The sequence below is a fragment of the Schistocerca piceifrons genome, chromosome X, assembly GCF_021461385.2.
Source record: "Schistocerca piceifrons isolate TAMUIC-IGC-003096 chromosome X, iqSchPice1.1, whole genome shotgun sequence".
Classification (NCBI taxonomy): Eukaryota; Metazoa; Arthropoda; class Insecta; order Orthoptera; family Acrididae; genus Schistocerca; species Schistocerca piceifrons.
Genome location: NC_060149.1, coordinates 377,336,753 through 377,354,542, shown reverse-complemented (window position 1 = coordinate 377,354,542; position 17,790 = coordinate 377,336,753). Strand labels below are relative to the sequence as shown.

The 17,790-nt window shown below is 38.2% G+C and overlaps 1 protein-coding gene across 6 annotated transcripts in view; it reads right to left on the bottom strand.

The window, feature by feature from the left end:
* LOC124721307 (protein ST7 homolog) overlaps positions 1-14,554 on the bottom strand; it is a 178,259-nt gene extending 163,705 nt beyond the window's left edge. For 4 of the 6 annotated variants that reach the window (XR_007006316.1, XR_007006315.1, XM_047246215.1 and 1 more), the window contains exon 1: positions 14,464-14,554. Coding sequence is in view for 2 of the 6 variants with exons in the window: in XM_047246215.1 (XP_047102171.1) it covers positions 14,464-14,532 (69 nt within the window). In the remaining 4 variants the exon portion in view is untranslated. Of the gene's footprint in view, positions 1-14,207; positions 14,319-14,463 lie in introns of those variants that run through there. The other 2 variants (XM_047246217.1, XM_047246218.1) reach the window with 2 other exon arrangements.
* Between the last annotated feature and the right edge of the window lie 3,236 nt (positions 14,555-17,790).

Here is a 17,790-nt window from a genome sequence, read left to right as displayed (position 1 = left end):
TTTACTGTGAAACACATATAGGTTAATAAAAAAAATTGAAATATGAATCACTCATGGAAGTATGTGTGTTTGCTTTCAATATTTTTCACTGTCTCTGATTGCCAACTGAAGGTATATGAATTTGTTAAACCTTTTTCCAATATAGATAGTAAACAAAAAACAACTGCACATAGTTTGAAGTATATGGTAAATGAGTGAATTTACAATGTAAGAAGACTTTTTGGCAAGGTGCGACACTAGGTATGGCCTATCTGGTTGAATGTAATGGGTTACTAGTTTTACAAAACCAGCAAGGGACAGAGCTGACCTTTTAAGAGGACAATGTGAAAAATTCTCTGTTTTGTTGAGATATATTGTTCCATACCATAAGTCAAATTTCAATTTTATATATGGAATAATTTTGTTTACACTGACTAAGTAGTACCATTGTTCAAATGGATAAACTGGAATTCTAGACAGCCACAAAAGTCTGTTTCAAACAAGTTAACACCAATTTATCTAAAACTGCTTAAGACTAGAACAGCACGAAGGTGCCATTTGACCCCAAATGAAATATGCATAAAAAATCCACATGATTAGATCATCCATCTACCCAGAGATGTGACCTATTTCTAAAGTCTAATATTTCTTCACTTACTACACTTGTTTGTTCCAAAACATTGAAATTAATCTTTGAGTACTGATACTTTCCACACGTTTCCTGCAGATGGCTTTTTTTTCATCTTTCAGATTGGTCATCTTTCCTTTGCACAAACAATTTGACAACTCTTTCACTTTTTTTTATTTGTCTGATGCTACAACCTCTTTTCCTTTTGATTAGCTTCCTTGTTCGTGTCTTGCTATTTATTGTTTCCCCGTTTGTAAGTTCATTTATCAATTGAAGAATGAACACCTTCTCTTCAAATTACATTTTGTTATTCGACTGCAGATGATCCACACATTTATTGCTGTGATATCTAGGATATTGTAAAAGTCATGCACAATCTTCACTTGTAACCAACCTTAGTTGGATCATTTGATCAATGAAGTCCACACCAGACACTGTAGTGTTACAAAATGTAGGCTGATGGGATGTGAAGAAGCTGTCTGTTGTTAGTCTTTCCCTGATTTAGAAATGGTTCCATGAGGCACAGAACAGCATACTCTCCCAATGCTTGGTTGTCTGGCTGGACTTCTTCTTTAAGAACTGGATTCTGTGACATTCTGCAGCATTAATTAATCAAAATGAAGCTGGAAGGTACTAATGGCAGTTATCCACTTGGTGACAGGCATATGCAGTGGATCAATTCTCCTTCAGGACATTCACAAGAGCCCTCCTTTCAGGTGATGCCACGTTATGACCTTCCATTCCATTCCATCAAAAGCTGCATTTCTTCACTGTTGCAACAGTTGACTCCTGAGACTGGTGTGGAAAGAAAAGAGATGGGGCATCATCTTCTATAGTAACACCTCTTCATCGTCACTTGTCTCTGGCAGTAAATCACTACCTGAATCAGAGAAGCCACTTTCTGAGTCAATACCTGAGTTCTACAGAATATATATCTCATCTCTTCCTTACCAAGACCCAACTGACGAAACATAATTGAAAACACCTGCTACGGCAAAAAACCACCACCACCATGACTTCCCACTGATAATGTAACAACAGAAACACACAAAACATGACTGAAATTTTACATTATTATGTCCAGTGTGCAAACATTCCTGATAAAATGTACATCATCATTTGAGACAATGAGTATTGACCATAACAAGATGCAACACAATTACTTTTGTAAGTATGAGAACATCAATAGTCTAAAAAGGAGTTACGTCCTAGGGTCAACTGACTCCTCCTGCTGTTCTGGGCACACTTCTTGAAATTTACATGAAATAGTGAATATTCAGCAAACTGCTATATACTACTGTCAAAAGTAGAAGAAATGAGCAAAAGTCAAGACTTTTGGTGGAGAGATGTTAAAAATTGAGTTCATTGCAATGGAAACAAAAGTTGAAAAGTGTCTTTTGACCTCTTTCACTGTTCTAGGGTCAAAAGAAGTCTACCACTCTATTTTTCACAGTAAAGAAATAAGCAGCTGAATTACTGATAATGATCACTGTTGATGACATCTCGTAACTGCAGCCGTAGATGAAAACTGCAATAAAATATTCTATTGCATCTATTGCATGGCTTGTGATCAAGGTGTACAAAATAGCTGAACAGCTGACACCACAGTCAGTACATAATATTTTTTTTGAAAAATTAACTATAAGACAAGATGGGAGCTGTTGCTGACCATAAATGCACGCTCTCTCTCTCTCTCTCTCTCACACACACACACACACACACACACACACACACACACACACAAAGCAACATTTGAACTGTGATTCTTAAGTTTCTCTTGCCATATTAGTTGACTGACTAGTCCATGGGTGTACCGCCAGTTCACAGGGTCCAGAAGGCAGGGCAGATAGGGTGCCTACACCCATACTTCCGGAATTGAGGTACTCCGTTGGGTGGTGCCAGCCACAGCCACCAATGTAACTGTCTCTTCAGCCACTAATGTGCACCTTCGGGTGTGGGCCATACATGGGGGCCGCAGGAGAAGATGATGTAAGTCAGCCATGCACCCCCAGGTGGTCCATTCAACAATGCACCTGACAATGGTAACATGTTTGGTTGCAAAAATATTGTGCCTGCTGGGCACAATTAACTGGCAGAACACCGGTGGACTGATCAATGTTTGAACTGTTATAAAAAGATAGAGAGAGTCCATCTTATATTGTGTACAGATTTTTTTTCTTACTATAACACGGGTCCACAACTAAACTCCAGAAATGGAACAGCAAAATGCCAGTGGGTAAATGCCAGTAGTCTTTCACCAAAAACAACATAAAGTTTGAATTTGTGTGCAGGAAGGTCACAGTCTGAGTTTTCTGGAATGCAAATGGTAGTATTCCTACAGAGAGTAGAACAACAATTGGCAAATACTACACATATCTACTAGAGCAACTGGTTGAAAGATCTGGTCTCCTCTAACTTCTACCTATTCCATCATTCCAAGAAATTTGTAGACTGAAATAGTTTCAAGTACAATAAAGAGATTATGGTAGTTAAATTTGGCCGTTCTTCAGACCTGTAGAATACTTCTTCAGGGAGGGTAAAAGACCGGCATAATCAACACATCTAAAATGAAACTACATGAAAAAATAAAAAAGTATGATGCAAAATTAGAGTACAGTATCACCTAAGTGGTAAGAGCATTAAAGATGGAACACAAGCTCACACTGGATAAGGACAAGAAAGGAAATTCGGGATATCCATTTCGATTTAGAGAAGTCAAGGAAAACCTTAAAATTGACTGCTGAGTGGAGCTTTTAAGCCCACTTCTCCAAAATTTGACTGTAGTAGTATCTTAACTGCACCACCACCTCACTCGATAGCAAGTTTAAAAATGCTTGCCTTACAAACCAGTATTCTGCAAAATAAAGTTGGAATCAAAATTATTACCTTGTAGTACAATGGTGTAATCTACAGCCATGCTCTACCAACCACTGTGAAGTACATGGCAGAGGGTATTTCCCTTTATACCACATATTAAGTGTTTCTTTGAGTTCCATTTAGGTATCGAGCATGGGAAGAATGGCAGTTTAAATGGCTCTGTGTGCACTGTAATTAATATAATCTTTCATCAGTATGACTACTCAATCTCGGAAAAAAAAAAAAAAACATGTACATTCCTGGAAATGGAAAAAAAGAACACATTGACACCGGTGTGTCAGACCCACCATACTTGCTCCGGACACTGCGAGAGGGCTGTACAAGCAATGATCACACGCACGGCACAGCGGACACACCAGGAACTGCGGTGTTGGCCGTCGAATGGCGCTAGCTGCGCAGCATTTGTGCACCGCCGCCGTCAGTGTCAGCCAGTTTGCCGTGGCATACGGAGCTCCATCGCAGTCTTTAACACTGCTAGCATGCCGCAACAGCGTGGACGTGAACCGTATGTGCAGTTGACGGACTTTGAGCGAGGGCGTATAGTGGGCATGCGGGAGGCCGGGTGGACGTACCGCCGAATTGCTCAACACGTGGGGCATGAGGTCTCCACAGTACATCAATGTTGTCGCCAGTGGTCGGCGGAAGGTGCACGTGCCCCTCGACCTGGGACCGGACCGCAGCGACGCACGGATGCACGCCAAGACCGTAGGATCCTACGCAGTGCCGTAGGGGACCGCACCGCCACTTCCCAGCAAATTAGGGACACTGTTGCTCCTGGGGTATCGGCGAGGACCATTCGCAACCGTCTCCATGAAGCTGGGCTACGGTCCCGCACACCGTTAGGCCGTCTTCCGCTCACGCCCCAACATCGTGCAGCCCGCCTCCAGTGGTGTCACGACAGGCGTGAATGGAGGGACGAATGGAGACGTGTCGTCTTCAGCGATGAGAGTCGCTTCTGCCTTGGTGCCAATGATGGTCGTATGCGTGTTTGGCGCCGTGCAGGTGAGCGCCACAATCAGGACTGCATACGACCGAGGCACACAGGGCCAACACCCCGCATCATGGTGTGGGGAGCGATCTCCTACACTGGCCGTACACCACTGGTGATCGTCGAGGGGACACTGAATAGTGCACGGTACATCCAAACCGTCATCGAACCCATCGTTCTACCATTCCTAGACCGGCAAGGGAACTTGCTGTTCCAACAGGACAATGCACGTCCGCATGTATCCCGTGCCACCCAACGTGCTCTAGAAGGTGTAAGTCAACTACCCTGGCCAGCAAGATCTCCGGATCTGTCCCCCATTGAGCATGTTTGGGACTGGATGAAGCGTCGTCTCACGCGGTCTGCACGTCCAGCACGAACGCTGGTCCAACTGAGGCGCCAGGTGGAAATGGCATGGCAAGCCGTTCCACAGGACTACATCCAGCATCTCTACGATCGTCTCCATGGGAGAATAGCAGCCTGCATTGCTGCGAAAGGTGGATATACACTGTACTAGTGCCGACATTGTGCATGCTCTGTTGCCTGTGTCTATGTGCCTGTGGTTCTGTCAGTGTGATCATGTGATGTATCTGACCCCAGGAATGTGTCAATAAAGTTTCCCCTTCCTGGGACAATGAATTCACGGTGTTCTTATTTCAATTTCCAGGAGTGTATATTCCCTGGGAATTCCTGGCAGGGGGAGCAATTTTGGCATACCACAATAATGATTCTTATTCCCATTCAGCTGAGAAATATTGACCATGAGCATTAGTTTGACTGCAGTTTTTAAACTTTGATAGTTTAAATAACTCGTATAATTAGCATGTTTTGAAATATCAAGTATTTTAAAATTTGTGATTTGTAACACTCAAGAAAATTAAATTCCAATGCTAGGTTAAAAACACAGCATTTCCTGAGATTTTGTGAAATTCATGACATTCCCTGAAATTTCCAATTTTTCCAGGTAAAATGTGATTCCCTGAGAAATCCAGGTATTCCAGAAGAATCACCATCCTGTTCATGGCTCCTATTGGAGTGATCTGTAAAAGTCTACAGTAATTCTTGGATTCCTCCCTTATACTGGTTCTTGAAACTTTGTAAGCTTTCGTACAGTCAAAAACCATGCCAGGTCCCCAAAATCACTGTCAAAGCATTTCAATATGTTTAATAAACAAAAACATGATTTCAATACATCCTTGAATTTTAAAAGTTTTATTAATTAACTCTTATTAGTTAAGCAAAGTAATTGATACAATGTAAATGGAAAACCACCCCCCTCCCCTCCCCCTGTGTTCTATTCTTCGACACTCACATTATCCTGCTCATTGCATTCTTATTCCCCTTGCTTACTAAGTGTTTCTTTGAAAGTAGTGAATAAAGGTGAGAGAGACTGGCTGGCTGGTGTATCACATCAAGGGTCCATCTGGTACACAGATGGATTGAGCACAGATCACTTGCATATCCTTCAAATTAGTGCTCTACACACAAAATTACATGAGAAGGTCTAAGGTTAATGATCAACACCTACACTCTACAACTGATGAGCAATATCTATACAAAATCATTTTTCTAAAGAAATTTTATAGTTCATCCTTTCTGCACATCTCTTTGACTTTCCAATAGTTTGTTGTTGTGTTCTGTTTTAACACTACTGCAGGGGCACAAAATAAAAAACACTTATCAGAACAGAACTATACAACAGTTTATTCACAATAAAATAATTTATCAGCAGCACATTTTCAGCTAACAGCAAGTTACACTATTATAAAAACAGTACACTGCAAAATATAAGGTTTTTTTCCATCAGCAATAATTGTGCTATAGTAATATTTGTCTAATAAACAGAATAACGCACCAGAAATGAAAACAATGATAGAAGTTATAGGTTTACTGGACTTGCAACTCATTCATGTTAATACTGTAAGGTACATGTTAGGCCAAGGATCATTTCTGAACAGTTCTGCAGTTTCTGGGAAAGGAGGGAAATGGGGGATGTTGAGAGCAACTCAATCAAGATTCATTGGTGGCATGGATGGTAACAATGAAATGGAAAACTCAGACAGTATATTTATAGTGCATAGTGGGAAAGGAAACCAACTGATGCAAATAAAAACTGGATGACTAAGGCAAAACAGCAGCTCCAATTTCAAAGGCTATTGTTAACATTAAGGTGCTTGATGTGTCAATCACTTATCCCTCAAATACAATCACATGCCAAATTAGACAGAGAATGTCTCCATTGTGGCGTTGAATACAAGGAAAGAGTTGAGAAGAGATCATGAGTGGAGGTTTCTGGAGACAAACTGGAAGAAAACATTGTAACTGGAACAACAGGGTGCTAGGAATTATTGAATATCACAATACTGACATTCTGCTTTGACCACTGGCCTCACCACCGACAGTTGTTTTTTAATTAATGAATACTGTGGCGACTGATTGATTTGTAGCATAGCCCAACATTAGGTTATGCTGAAAGGTGATAGTTTCATTGCGAGTTAGTGATGCCTATGAATAAGTCACATTAACAAGTTACTTTCATTAAGTTTGTAGTACTATAGACAGGTCTGGAGAATAGTACAAGATCTATGTTAAGTTAGAAAGTCGTATCTTGGTGGCAAGTTGGCAAATCCAATGTACATTTCATGACAATATTTCGAAAGCAACCCTGGCTTAACAATGGTAGTACTAAGTATCTACAAGCAAACGACTTGTCTGACATAGTGGTAATTTTGTTTATGGGCAACTGCATTGCGTTATAACTAAAATTCAGAGGACACCATTAAGTAACTGATAATTTGAGTAGTGCTCATCAGGAAAGCTATCAAGAGGCACAAATGTTATCTGTTCCATATTTAATTGGCATCTCACAGCCACAATGGAAGCTACAAGCTACCACGCCACCTGGTGCAGCTCACTGCACTACCAATTCACCATGAGCTATGGCCACTTGACAGCTGCTTGCCTGCTGTGCCAGTAATGCATAGTCCACTCAACTGCAATTGAGTTCAGTGCAAGCTGTGGCCACTAGCTGGTCACCTAACTCCAGCATCAGTCCGGCACAAGCTACATTCTCTCTCTCATATTTTTCCATACTTTCCTTCATGCCACTTAAACATTAATTCCATATCAAAAAATCTGTTTTTAATCAGCTTGATATCTGATATGTCCTGCATCGCAAGTCATTTACAAAGTTAGGAGCACATCGTGCCAGCCTAGCACCGCCCACAATCTTCCTCATGAATCAGTCTGTTTCTTAGTGAACATCGTATCAAACTCCCTGGAGTAGTTCCTAAACTTATCCTTCCCATACAGACAGAAAAATGTGGCAGATACATAAAGAAGCTACAAGAAGATAGACAGATGTGTTAATAACAAGAACATCCTCATCTTAAATCCCCATAAACTCACAGAGGCCCCAATATTTTGTTAATTTCACACGATCGTATATCATCACAGCCATCATACTGGCTGACAGTGTTAATTCTCAAAGGTGATGGGTTGTATCACATTCTACAATATTTCCTGTTATTACAGTATTAAGTTCAGATCAGTTTTGATTGACATAGCAGGTTTTTAACAATTTTAAATGAAAATTTATGGGCTTGTTTCCTCACTGTTAACAATACATTTTTCAAACAAACACTCATATGGACTATGAATCTGTTACAGTATGGTTGCTGCATATGTGTATGCAATTCAGATTTGACTTTAGGGTGCATGACAAACTGGTCATTAAAGGCAAGAGTATTGTTATGATAAGGAAGACATCTTTGATGAAACAGTAAAAGACACAATATAAAGAAACCCCATGCTCTATTAAAATTTAAATCAAAAGTAAATATTTAAAAAAGATGTGGCTGGTTGATTAGTAACTAAAAGAGAATGAAGCACCAATTCTATTACACATTAAAATACCACACATACCAAAAGTAGCAGAAAGATAAGGTTTAATATACTAGTGACAAGATCAGGTAGTCAAACAACACGAACAGCATTAAAAATTTCAAACTCAGCAGATTGTTACCTAGAATCCAAACAAACTGCAGCTAGTTTGTCAGAATGAAGAGTGCTGTCCAATAAAATATGGCATATTAAAAAGTGGTCTGCCAAAAACACCAGTAATTTGGGGTCGACAGAAGCATCCGATCCCACGCGTCGGCTTTGACCCGTGATGTAAGGGTGTCGTGTGTGACGTCATGACGCCGCGGAGTTTAGTTTGAGTGTGGCTGTCTCCAGTTCTGTTTTATCTTATTTTATTTACTTTTCTGATCTGTTCGTTCTATTCGTGAGATTTTTTTTTAATTTAAAAACACTTATTACTTATTTTCATTATCTGTTTCCTCAAATTTCTGTTTTAGTTTATTATATTTATCTTTCTGATCTGTTCGTTCTATCCCGTGAGATTTTTTTTTTTTTTTTTAAAAAAGACAAAAAACACTAATCAGCTACTGAAGCATCTTTATCTTCTATGGGTTGCAGGGGTTACGACCCCTGGGGAGGTAGGTGGGCATTCATGCATGGCTGTCTTCACTTACACGTTGTAGCTACGCAAGGCGTCTAAATTTGTTTATATTTAGTTTGCCCCCCACCCACAACACCCCATTTCCCGCGCTTGTCCCGTTAGTGTCATTAGGCTTCTTGTGGAAAGAGAGAGTGTGTGTGTGTGTGTGTGTGTGTGTGTGTGTGTGTGTGTGTGTGTGTGTGTGTTTGTTTCCGCCATATTTGTGACGTCATGGGTCAAAGCAGACGGGTGGGATCGGACGCTTCCGTATTTCCATTCACAGCTTAGGTCCATCCATTCAAAAGGTGTTCGAGTAATGAAATGAAAGGCTGTTGACTCTTGCGACAACTTGAACAATCTTTTAAGTATTTTATACAATAAGTAATTTTCACTCAATGGAAAGTAGTGACTCACAGTACAGTGCATCTGCTGAGAGTGGTGTCTGTTCTAAAGCCACCTAATGCCCACAAGCTGAACACTAATTTATAGGTTTTAAGATAGCTGGTGGCTAAAAAGAATCATTTACCTGTCACAGTCTATAATACTTCTTAATGGAACAGCTGCTGTCTGTCAGCACTGAGTAACATACAGAACATTATGTCACAGACAACAACAAATCTCAAATGTCAGTGCCGACAATTAATTCATACCAACTGATATGGTTTGTAAGACTCCTAATCAAAGCTTGTTCTTAGGGTGCATAATGAAAAGTATATCATTGGCAGATATACTAAGTGGGGTATAAATCTTGTACTTTGTGCTTTTATTGCAAGTAAAATTATTAAGTTACAGGAGTGGAGAGAGATTTGCTGGAAAATGCATGTACTTGAATTTCAAAGTTACATTTGTTTCTCTGGCTAAAATGATCAGTTCGTACAGTGACTTTACGCCTGGAACTGCAGTTCATAAACTGGGTGGCTGTCCATGAATAGGTATTGCACTTTCTATGCGGAGGATTAATCCATAAAAAATGTATGTTCAGGCTGTGTATCCTCCTCATTGTCGAAGGAGAGTGCTGTTTCAAGTAGCAAAGTGGAGTATACATTCGTGTTTATACAACTTCCTGTGTGTTAACCCAATATTTTTGAACGCCTACTCAAAAATTTTGCAAGAGCCAGTTTTTGAGGAATTAGAAATATGCTATGACTCCTTGCTTACTGCTCCCAAAGGGGTTGGCAAAGACAAGATTAGCCTAATTACAGAGTAAACAAAAACATTTAAGTAGTCATTCTTCCATATGATATGGTACAATTGCAGAACACACTTGTTATATTCTACAGCTGTTTGCAAATTATATATGTATTATACATATTACAGAAACAGTCATCATGATTCATTGAACTGGAAAGAATGTTTGGGTTGAGCGAGATTTGTAAACTGACTTGTTAAGTGACAATGATGATCTCACCTTATACGGCAAAACTCTTCTATGTGGACTAATAGGGTATGTACATTTGTAAGAGCTAAGTGAATCATCCTGCACACTCTTATCACTTGTATCAAGTGTCAATAAGTAAAAACCACTGCTGGTGCTGCATCATCACAAAACTGCACATTACACATTTCAGGAATGTGCCATGGATGGGAGAGAACAACAAATAAGTACCAATAAAATCAAAACAGTTGTGTTATAAAATGTGTGACCAAGGTGACTGTAGACAGTAACAAAAGTCACATAGTGCACCATGTATTGTGAAACTGAATAATAGCAGTAGAGGATATATAACTAGGAAAATACAAGGGATATTCATTCTGCCTATTAATAAAAAAATTCTTAACACCAATTAAATATGGTATCAATGATAATACTTTTTTTTCAGTGCAATCATGTTACTGATTGTGTAAAATTTAATAAAATATAGTTTTACAATCAAACTAGAAGCTGTAGCACACATCATTTCAGGGATGCTACAGAAATCATAACTCCATAGTCTCGGACGTTACCGAATTTAACAAGCACTATATTGTAATTTACAACAAAGTAACAATTACTTACTGTAAAAAATAGAAACAAAAATTCTGACAGTTGTAGAAGTGAACTATCTCGGAAGAGTGTGTAGAATATCTTAGCGAGACCACGTAAGAAATACAACAGTTAGAGAAATGACCTAGACTCAAGATAGCACCACAGATAGCATATAAGAATGGCAAGTCATCTGGTACGGACATACAGTGCAAATGACAGATGAAACAAGGCCAAAGATTTTGAAGCACCATCCCCAGGAAAGAAGAAGGGGAAGAGCGAAAGTTGTATGGTAGTAGGCCATGAGAAAAAGATAAATACAAGAAGACAAAGCCTGGGAAGATAGGAACCAACAGCAACATATATGTGGGAACCCCACTGGAAAAAGTGGGGGAGGCGGGAGAAGTCCCAACAGAAGATTCCTTTACAGGATATGTAACACCCCAGTTCAAGAGCTCCTGCAAAACTCTCAGAATTTTTTAGAATTGTGCTTTTGAGATACGAAAAATCTAAAGCAACTGCAACAGGGAAATTATACACAGAAATTGAAACATGAATAGCGTTTATAAGATCTGTTACACTGAAAAGTACAAATTTTCATTTTCAGAAAACATATTACCGTATTTGTACTGATAAACACTAGTAACGACAAAATTTTGGGGATTGGCATTATTGGAAAAAACATTTTTTGAAAATTATTAAAAAATTAGATAGCAACAGCGAAAGAACTTGGACAAACATTTCCAAAGTGAGGCTGCCATTCAAGGAATAAGCAGCAGCAAAATACCTTGAACCACCAGAGGTACATCATTTTAATAATTTGCCAAGAGACTTATACAAAAAATGTTCCATCTCAAGGGACCAATATATCAGGCTTTTTTCTTTCTTTTTTTTTTTTTTTACAAAACATAAAAATTAGATTTCTTACTTTGTACCGAATTTTATCATGTGTCAAGTTCCATAATATTCACGACTAAGAACCCCCAGCCTGAACTGATGCTGACTATAACAACACTGAATGATGCCAGGAATTTATGAACTTTACAATCAGGAGCAATTCAAAAAATAAACTGCACTATTCAAGTACCTCAAAGAAATGTAAGAACAGTACAATCACGAATTGTTGCCACAGGAGGTAACACAAACCAAAGCCCCAATATGTTTCAGATATTTTCTTATACAACATCTATGAGGACCACTTCACTTAGGATATGTGGAAGGAACATTAACATGTCTGTTCTTTTGTATATATGGATTTTTGTCTTTATGACATTTCTTGCATCCATCAGGATCCTTGCCATATGGATCAATGGAACAAAAAGTATATATGCCTACTTAACTCAAGCCCCCCACCCCCCCCCCCTCCTCAGAAACGTGCCCATACAAGCATTTCGACACTGGAAATATTACAGAAAAGCATGTTTCGACAATTCAGAGAATACACAAGTTTAAATCGTACCCTGTAAACTTGAGTTCACATGCTGTATTAATCATATTTCTGTCTACACATAAACAGTGTAAACTACTGAAGTGCTGAGCAGTGGGCACTTAGCACTGTACAAAATGTTAGTGTTCCTTCCCATTCCAATCACATGTGGAGTGTGGGAGGAATAACTGTTTGAACATCTATGTGCATGCTACAATTAGTTTGATTTTGTTTTTGTGGTCGCTTTGTCAGCAATATGTAAAGGGCTGAAAAATATCTCTGGATACTTCACTTAACACCAGTTCTTGGAAATTTGTAAGTAGATTTTGGCAGCATGGCTGGCAGCTATCTTCATGCACCTGCCAATTCAGCATTTCCATGAGCCAAGTCAAATAAACCCATCATCATTCATGCAATCCTCCTTTACAGACATTCAATCTCCCCTGTTTACTCCAATGTAACACTAAACTAAGAAGGTATGCAGTAGTGCTTTGTAAATAATCTACTTTGTAAACTAATTGAATTTTCCCAATATCATGCTAATGAACAAGGTAATGAACCAAAATCTGCAACCTCTGCCTCTCCTAAAACTAAGTCTATGTGATTTATTTCATTTCATACCCCACCAAATTGCTACATCAGCTATTTGTATTCAATGACTGTTTCCAATGACAATTTACTGACATTGTTGTCGTTTTTCAAATAGTACTTCATTACACATAATGGTATCATTTGTAAAAAGTCCTTAGTTACTTTTAATATTGCTTGCAAGGTCACTGATATACAATATGAACAGCAAGGGTCCCAACACGTTTCTCTGGAGCACACCTGACATTACTTTTACCTCGGTCAATGACTCTCCATCCAAGTTAACATGTGTCCTCTGTGCCAAGAAATCCTCAATCCAGTCACAAATTTTGTTTAAAACCCAATATGATCATATTTCTGGTAGTAAATGTCAGTGTGGTCTGACAAAGGCTTATCAGAAGCCAACAAATGTTGCATCCACCTTATTAGGACTACCTTCATCCACAGATTTCAAGATGTCATTGGAGAATTCAAGTTGGGTTTCACATAAGCAATGTTTTTGGAATTCATGCTGGTTCGCAAGGTTAAGGAAACACCTTATGTTTGAGTTCAGTATATGTTCTAAGATCCCACAACAAACTAATGTCAGTCTGGATAGATTAGTTCTGTGGGTCATTTCAGATAGTCTTCTTGTATATAGGTGTGACCTGCCCTTTCACCAAGTCACGTCATGTAATAAGATCTCAAATGCAGTTCTGCCTACTATAAATATAATATTAACTTGATCTGAGTCACAGAAACTTAATAGAAACCAATCTCGCCATGAAAACTGCAAACATATAATTTATTGTCAAGTACTTCAGAACAACATGAAGAACAGAGATGTAGAAATTACAAACCCTGGTGCTCAATCAAATTGCTCAAAGTGTAACACCTGTATCACACTTTTGTGGTTTAACCCGATTATTTTTTTGATCGACGTATCAAATGTAGTGGGTGTGCCACCAAGTTCAAAATGTGGTAGTGAAATTGTTCTGCTGGCTGAGACACTAACGGACAATGCTGAATCGTATCTAATCTCTATTTGTGTTACAAACTGCCTTTCATCAGGGTTCATTTATCATTACGATGATACAGAAATAAATATACACAATACAATTTTTCAACCAACGAGAAATACACCACTACTAACGTACTAATTCAGTTACATTTAATTAAAATTCCGTTTCGCGCATGTAAAACGCTGAAGTTCCAAACACAAACCACTCTATTTCTGTGTTCATTGTTAACGATTTCTGTCATGAAGCATTATACACTTACTGAAAGTTAATTCAGTACACACAATTCGCATGGCCACCTATCCAAAACAAATAGCATATCTGTCATTCTGCGTCTGTAAACTACTGATCCGAATTCGAAGCATCAAGACCGCAGTGGTGCCACATTACGCAGTGGAGGTTATGTAGAGACCATCAACTGCATAAAATCGTCGCGCATTTATGTATATACTCCTTATGATTGCAACAGGATAACACCTAAGTGGGTTGCCTTCGAGGCATTAAGGTTTTTTAATTACCATTTCGCTGGCAAATCCATGTTCGTAATCATTCTTCCAGAACGTCTCTATCCACGTTGTATTAGCCATGATTAAACAAAAGAGCTATTAGTGGGAAACAGGTGAATAGTGGTAAATCAGGCATGCAACAAATTTTCCTAGAGTCAATTTGATGAATGACGACGCTGTAAAGATGTTAAATTTGGCGTAGTCAAACTTATTTTTTAATCAGCACAACGAAATTGGAATATACGGTCAAGGCTAAATAGAACATTTCATTATTTTTTTAGTTGTTGTATCGAACAGGATTTCGAAGTACATGCTGCCAGACACAAACGGCCCATTCTGTGACGAGTTGTTTGCGGGCAATTGAATTGTTACGAGATACAATGACTGTTCGTGAGCTTCTACTTGAGAAAAAAGAAAATTTTTAGTGGAACATGGATAAAGCCCATCTGTAGGCATAAAAGTTTTAGGCACATTTAATTTTGCGCTGTGGTGTATATTGGTTGCCACCGGTAATTCTCTGAAAAATGAGCAACGATAATTTCATATGCTAATTACTATTGGTGTCAGCACTCCAGTTGCAAAGTTGGTTTGTCTCATACCCGATGTATCAATGACATATATAACGAAATCATATGACCAATAAATGCTTGTGATGAAAATAACGACAAACTGTTTTTGACAGCAGAGAACCTGATGTGCCTTGGGCAGAGTGTTGGCCGCCATGGTCTCTGCCTAAAGTATTGCCCATGGCCAAATGGACAACCCTCTGTCAAATGAATAGCGATTAATAGCAAAAATAGTCCACTGTTGTAACCCTAGAACGGGCGGAAAATAGTTTCAAGAACGGTCGGGCTGGGTCTGTGGAAACCAATAAATAAAACACTTATAAAGATGAAAAACAGTATATTTACATCAAATGATGATTTTTTATTTTGTTCCGGTAGTACTAAATGTTATAGTGACATAATTTAACTTTTTCAATTATACAAGAATTGTAAGAAAACTGAAAAAATACTTCTTTTTAGTACTAAATATAAGTGAACTAGAAATACAAGTAAATTTGACAAACACGATTACAAATGAGAATAAGTTGTTGAACTAAGAACAAAAAATTTTGAATTTTCATTACATCAGTGGGAATTGTGAATATAATGAGTAGTTTGTGAGATATCGTTCTCTAAAATCATCAGTTCCCGGAAAACATTTCAGCATAACAACAACTTGCACACTTTGCAAAAGTATTTAGTTTTGCTGTCCTTGCATTTGCAGTATCTTCCCCTTTTCCCTGATTGTGGATCTTCAACTATTCTTTGTTCTTGGGTGCCAGAGAGGTTAGAGGCAAGCCTGCGAATTTCACAAGGGAGGGTTGGATGGGTTGCACGCATTGTCGAATATGATGTTACGTGAGAATTTCCAAGGGTTCTTAGGTATTCGCTTATAACTGCAACGTGTTTTGCTTGCTTTGAATACAATGTAGCCATTCAGAGCTGCAATGTTCAACAACTAAAAAAGAGAGAGAGGCCACAGTCTTGTCCCTCTAGCAACAGTATATTCACTACACAGCATCAACGGCATATATGCCGTCTTTTGTTTTGTTGTTGTACGTTACTATACTTGGTTTTTTCTTTTCGCCATTGCCAATGTCAACTTCATCATGATGAATTGACAAAATAAGCAGTACTTACTTGTTTCGTTTTGGTAAATATGAAAGTAATGTGACGTCCTCCTGAACTTCGAACAAAAAGAAAACAGTGAACTGAATCATTCAAAAATATAAAATCAACTGGTCTATATGAAATCCCAGCTTGTGTCCTTAAAGAAGGTGCAAATTCCATAAAAGCTCCATTAACAAAAATAATCTATGAATCATTCAAATCTGGCTGTTATCCCGAGAGCCTAAAATAAGCAGAAGTAATACACATACTTAAAAATAGTAATGCAGAAAATGTAGAAAACTACAGACCAATTTCCCTACTGTCCACCATTTCCAAAATTATTGAAAAAAGTAATGAAAAATAGGTTAATGCCGTATCTAAATAAGTTTAACCTATTTTTACAAAGAACATGGTTTCAGGTGTAAAAGAGGTACAGAATCGGCTATTGCACAGCTTACAAGGGTGATTCTTGAGGTACTAGACGAAGGTCACCATGTGGATGGAATTTTCTTGGACTTACCTAAGGCATTTATTTGATACAGTGGACCACATAATTTTATTGCATAAATTAGAGTTACTAGGAATAAGAGGAATGGTTAAGAAGTTATCAGATTCAAAAAATATTAATATAGCCGGCCCACAACGTAGTATATTAGGTCCAATCCTTTTTCTTATTTACATTAGTGATTTTCCCCAGAGTACCTAATGTGGGGAAAAAATACCATTTGCTGATAATGGCAACATAATGATCACAGCCAAAACTCCAATACAGTTGACAGAAAAGGCTAATGCAGCCCTCAAAGATGTTCACAAGTGGTTGCAGAAAAATAAAGTAACTCTAAACGTAAAGAAATTTAATTCTATGTGCTTCCAGTTGAATTAAGACAATGATGATATATTAACAATTAATGATTATGTAATAGAATGTGTAATGGATACCAAATTTTTGGGGTGGAAGGTAGATTGTCAGATAAAATGGACAGAACATGTAAAAGCTTTAACAAAGAGACTATCCATAGCATCTTATAGTCTACGAATACTTGCATATTTTGGATACTTACATTCAATCCTTAGTTATGGAATCACGTTTTGGGGAACAAGTGATGGGAATATTCAGTATGTCTTCAAGGTACAGAAAAGAGCTGTATAGATAATAAGAAATAGTAGCAATAGAGCCCATTGTACTGAATTATTCAAAAAGCTAGAAATATTGACTATCCCATGTGAATACATTTTCTACACTGTAATGTATGTAAGAAAAATATTCATCTGTATGGTACAAACAGCTCAATACATGGCCTTGAAACTAGATCCAGCCACTACTTATACCTAAACAGCTAAAACAAGTCCCAAACACAGTACAGGATGGTATATAATGGCCTAAAACTGTACAACAGACAGCCACAGGAAATGAAAGGTGCTAATGAATATCATATCTTTAGCCAAAAGCTAAAAACGTATTTATTAAGCGAAAGTTGTTACAAGGCAAATGAATATTTAGAATAACTGTAGATAGCTATTTAGTAGACGCAAATACCACATAGGCCTATATAAAATGACTGCATATGACAAAATTATAAATATTGTAAGAACTGACATGTGAAATTGGTAAGAATTGAATTGTAAACATTGTTAGAACGTATGTACGTTTTAGTTTATGAGACAACTGACGGCATCCATACAA